Source organism: Cynara cardunculus, unplaced genomic scaffold (genome assembly GCF_001531365.2).
Source record: "Cynara cardunculus var. scolymus isolate 2C unplaced genomic scaffold, CcrdV1 Un_Scaffold_10407, whole genome shotgun sequence".
Taxonomy (NCBI): Eukaryota; Viridiplantae; Streptophyta; class Magnoliopsida; order Asterales; family Asteraceae; genus Cynara; species Cynara cardunculus.
Genome location: NW_020205779.1, coordinates 1 through 5209, shown reverse-complemented (window position 1 = coordinate 5209; position 5209 = coordinate 1). Strand labels below are relative to the sequence as shown.

General features: G+C 34.5%; 1 protein-coding gene across 1 annotated transcript; it reads right to left on the bottom strand.

Annotated features, from left to right (window-relative positions):
- Positions 1 to 1700: 1700 nt before the first annotated feature.
- On the bottom strand, positions 1701 to 4768 carry LOC112505387 (serine carboxypeptidase-like 17). Its single transcript, XM_025109302.1, has 12 exons — positions 4700 to 4768; positions 4502 to 4624; positions 3838 to 3940; positions 3718 to 3755; positions 3511 to 3612; positions 3351 to 3437; positions 3197 to 3271; positions 3002 to 3073; positions 2773 to 2921; positions 2560 to 2673; positions 2105 to 2159; positions 1701 to 1993 (listed from the first exon to the last, which is right to left on the bottom strand). The coding sequence occupies exons 1-12, from the start codon at positions 4733 to 4735 to the stop codon at positions 1898 to 1900; spliced, it is 1050 nt and encodes a 349-aa protein (XP_024965070.1). The 5' UTR covers positions 4736 to 4768; the 3' UTR covers positions 1701 to 1897.
- Between the last annotated feature and the right edge of the window lie 441 nt (positions 4769 to 5209).

The window sequence follows — 5209 nt, the reverse complement described above, 5'->3', positions numbered from 1 at the left end:
GATAATCCGGTACTTGTACCACTTTATTACTTGGAAAGACGACGTTGGGCCGTATTGTATAATTGCTTTTTGGCCCAATTTCATTAGTCTAAAGGTGTGAAATACACCCGACCAAGCGCCCCTAGCAGGGTTCCATAACCGGAGCCCCTTGGCAGTGGACTAATTTCAGAAGGATAAAAATACCTGTGAAATTACTTTTGACCTTAGTGAAGTTTCACTAAAAGTAAGTTTGAGGTAGTGTAATCAGACTTCTGATGTATCGCTGACAAAACTAAGTTTGGATTAGAGTTATTACAATAAGGAATAATGGAACCTCGTCCGACAAATTTGACCAAATCTTGTAAAGTGCAATCAGAATTCTAGTATTTGAAGTCAGAGTTCGAGTATTTGGAATCAGAGTTTGAGTATTTAGAGTCAGAGTTTGAGTATTTAGAGTCAGAGTTTGAGTATTTGGAATCAAAGTTTGCTAATTGGAGTCAAAGTTCAAGTACTTGGAATGAGATTTTTTCAGGTGTTATCTCTTATTCTAATCTAACTACTACCCGATCTTATCTGCCGTTAACAGTTATAACTCTTGAAATTAAATCATGTAAGATAGATGAAACTTCCAACCCCCTAAAATTTCCAACAATAAATGCTATATAGTTATATATCTTAACCGTTTAACCACCTGTAACCATCCATCGATCTCTCATATGAATATGTAAACGAGAATCTGGGTATATATAAGAACTCGATCTCACAACCTTTGAGATCTATAAAGTTTCTCTTAGATTATCCCAATACGAAATTCGTGTTACCCAAGGCTATAATGGATGAATTATTTTATTTGGACTGTGTACTTGCACGAACCATACGTCCCCTTTTTGTTGTTTTGTTTTTGGTAAAAGAATCTTCTTCGCTATATATGACTTCTATAATCTGAAAGCTTTAGAGACTATCAAACAAACAACCTTTCAGATTCCTACGTTACTCGGCACCAAGTCCAAAAGCCTATGAACATCTCTGATCTAATACCAGGATATTAATCAAATGAACATAAATTTTGAAGTGAGTCACAGTAATCAGAAGAGATATCTATGCTACACCATCATTTCTAGACATAGATATACATAAATAATTAGGGTGTAATCGGAAGAAATCGACAAAAAACTCATGAATATCAACTAGCTTACCCAATTCAGTTTTCTTTCCTAATAAGCTGAAAGTAAGCTAGTTTTAGTTTATGGATGTGAAACATGACGATATTCTATAATCTAGACCGTATTAAAGGTATCGTAATTAGTAACCTTAAACGACAACGTTTTCTAGATTTTTTTTAAAAAAAAGCTAAAGTTCATTCAACTTTGAAGCATTAGAAAATTGTAATCACCTAAAATTAATATGGCCTAGCAAGAAAACACATAGAGGAACAAGTCATTCAGCTTCTTAATCCAGCAACTAAACCATTGACACTCATCAAACTGAAACATGATTTATCATCGGCAAGTCGACTAGTACATGATTTAAAACGGAAAACTCCGTGGTTAGGGGGAAAGATCAACTCCGGAGTTTAACATGATTCCAAGTTTAAATACCCAGCACTTTTATTATGAACATAGGAAAGACATTGTGAATCCATCACATAGGTATTTTTCTCTGAACTTGCTAAGTCATTGATGAACTTCACTAGATTATATATATATATAACTGCATGGAAAAGCAACAAAGGGGTAACTTTGAGACCCTTATAGAGTTTCTTTAATTATTGAGTTGAAGTTTAGACAGCATAGTAGGAGTTTCGTATCAGCTAGTCACGAAGTAACACCTGAATGATTAATCGAAATTATATATACGCTCTTTTGTTCGATTATATATTCCATGATGCATGTTCACATAATGGTCCATCTCCGCTTATTTAAGAATCGCTCGAATAAGTTGGTGACGATAACCACGTCTTTGTAGCCACAATAGTTTCTTTAGGCTTGTAATATGGCACCAAATGTCCAGCGCCCTGAAAATATATCAAAACTATTTGCATCAAAAGATGTAGAATTATTTAGGATCCATATATGATTGTAAAATTCATTTCAATAATGAAAAAGATCAATAAGTCATATTTTACCTTAACTGTAGTAAATGTCAATGAATAATCATTTTGTGCATATTTCATCTGGTATCTGCATATGGAAAGTCATCTAATTACTAAACAGAAAATTGATTGAAAGTGAACTTAAACACAAAGAGTTGTTGATGATGAGTTGCATATGGACTGGTTCGAGAAAAACTCTATCTAGTCAACGCAGTGTCTGGACCCGTCGAGATCTAAGCAAGACCTGCAGCCTAACTACAAAACGTTTGGACCAATTACAGATTATCGGTCCAACCAGATCATGTCACGAACAGTCTGTGTCTTTATCCGGTCCAGTCTGGTCCATCCACCTCTAGACTGTTGATACATGATGAACTATAACTCCCATTTTCTCTATGTTGTGAAATCAACTTTCATTGTACTAAAATATGAATGAGTAGAAGACCCACAAACAAAATATAATTGAAGTGAATGGAGCCAAATCTCACCCTCCGACTTGACCATCAACATAGAACGGGTGCCATGGGATTTCAATTTCGATATCGAGAGAAGTTATCCATTGCTCAATGCCAACATATGGAAATGTCATATCATGGTCGCCACTGTTAATCAGTAAAACATTTTATGCATATACATAATGGAATTTGCAGTTACATAAAATCCAATCAGTGTTAGGAAGCCGGAAACGCGTTATTACTTACCTCAAGATCAATGCTCGACAATTTTTACTAGAAAGTTTCTTATGATAGGGAAAACTACTGAAGATATCATAAGCATAACACTCCGTGTCGTTCTTTCCTTGCTTATAATGAAGGGTATCGTTGAGCAACTCCCATTTTCCAATTTTTCCCTAAACGAAAAGTATGGAATGAGGTCGTGCGAAGATCGGAGATCAAATGCATTTTCAAGAAAATATAGTTGGTCACATACTTGACGAACGTTGAGAGCTTGTTGTACAACTTCGGTGTTCGCCCAAATCTCTACAACCTTGGTAAAAGCATCCTAAAGGGATCATAACAAAAGGCTAGAATTCATTAGTTTTTAACCCATCCAAGAGCCAAATCTAAGAACAGATCTAAGAACTTTCTTGGGATGTCTTCCATAGTGAGAAGAGATAGAGATTACTTGACAATCTGATAATGGATCGTTTTCATCGCAAAACGGTTCCAAAATGTAATCGAGTGTAATACGACATGTACACTGCAAGTTGAAATTTAAATGACATTATATCATGCTCACAAAGTTCATAAGTCTTGATGAATCAGTTCATAATTCTCACCTGTTCATATCGTTGAAGACTATTTGCGCATAATGTGTTGAGCGTATCAACGTTTACATAATTACCATGACAATTTTCTATAGCTGACTGCAAAATCAAATTACTATACATAAAGACTCATAGATTTAACTTTAGATTCTTAACATATTACCTAAATTACCTTATAAATGTCGTCTGATATCAGTGCCATACGATGAGCGTATTCGAGCCTTGAATTGAAGTCGTTGAACTTGTTGGTGAGAGGACTCATAAGAATGTACCCCTACGTTACAGTTTAACAACACAAAAATAATCATATATTTCTGTACTTAAAATCTTGCAGAAAATGAAATTTAAGAACAGATATTTTTAGGGTTTGATCATTTACTTGAATATTCATCGGTGGATGATCCCCACGCTCATTGCCTATAAACGTAAGAACGTACACATATCACAACTATGCAATACCATCGAATGAAATATTGGAAAAATCAACGGATGTAATTACCTTCGTATATTTCTAAAGTGATTTTGGGAATGGCAATGCCAATATAAGAAATCCCAGCTACATAGAGCGGGTTCTTCAAAAACTTTGGATGGTCGATAAGAAACTGTTCATTAAAGATAACTCGTAAATGTTCGGCTAAAAACCATAAGTCGCTAATTAGATAGAAAAGTTGTAGAAAAGGTGAAAAACCACTTGATGCACCATTTTGACAGGTTGCAAATGAAACTAGAAATGGTTTATACTTCCTAGAAATACACTACAAGAAAATTGTGTTTATAAGACGCCATCAATTTCAAAACGTCTTATTAGACTACTTCATACGACTCAATTTATAGAACCAAAAGATAAAGAGTCCAAATAGCTATTTTATAGGACACTATTTTGAAAAAATATCTTATAAAAACTAGTGTCCTATACAGTAATATTGCATTCAGTATTTGGAAGAGTGAAACAAATTCTATTAACCAGATTGAACAACCCAATAGAGTATAAGAAGTGATCGCCTTACTATTCTATCTATACGACACTTTTGATTGAAAAGTGTTGTACAAATTAAGGCAGCGACACTACCATGTACTTACTGGGTAAGATTTTAGTCCACCAAAACAGTATCGTATACAACAATTTACCGGGTAAACGCTAACAGTGGTAAGATTTTAGCAACCTTTTTTAAAAAATCATTAGCTTGGGCAGCTAGAACTGTATCACTGCTAATCCACCCTTCTTGTGTATCAGCGTATGAATATCCAGAGCCAGCAGGTATATCCAAGAAGATGATACTAGCCATCTACAAGATTCAGTCAACCATTAATTTACCAAAATACATGAAACAATGGAAAATAGCAAGGGTGAATGTGTTAACCTGCAACCATGAGTTTGGATTCAATATCAACGTCATATTGTCTTGGGGATTATCCAAGTCGAACTTAAGTGGGCCTGGAAGAAAACAAGCTATTAGTAAACTGTATATCTCTATATAGAGATATACAGATTAGAAAAGGAATATATTATTAACAATACATAAATAATATTAATTTAGTTCCATGTATATATATTTCAAAATTCAAATATTGCGTATTTTAGGTAGTCAAGTTATTGTTACAACTGTAGCATATTTCTCTCCTTGATTAGTGTGTGTATTTTAGGTAGTCAAGTTATTATTGTAACTGTAGCATATTTCTCTCCTTGGTTAGTGCTTGTAATCATCTTTAAATACTTTTGTGATTAATGAGAAAGTTAAGCCTTTTCAACCACTCTAAACCTGTTACTTCATATGGTATCAGAGCCTGACAACTCCCACGAGTATTTTTTTTCCCTTCTCTGATTCAGCCTTCCTGTTTCCGCTCCTTCACAACCAACAATGGCCTCTCAA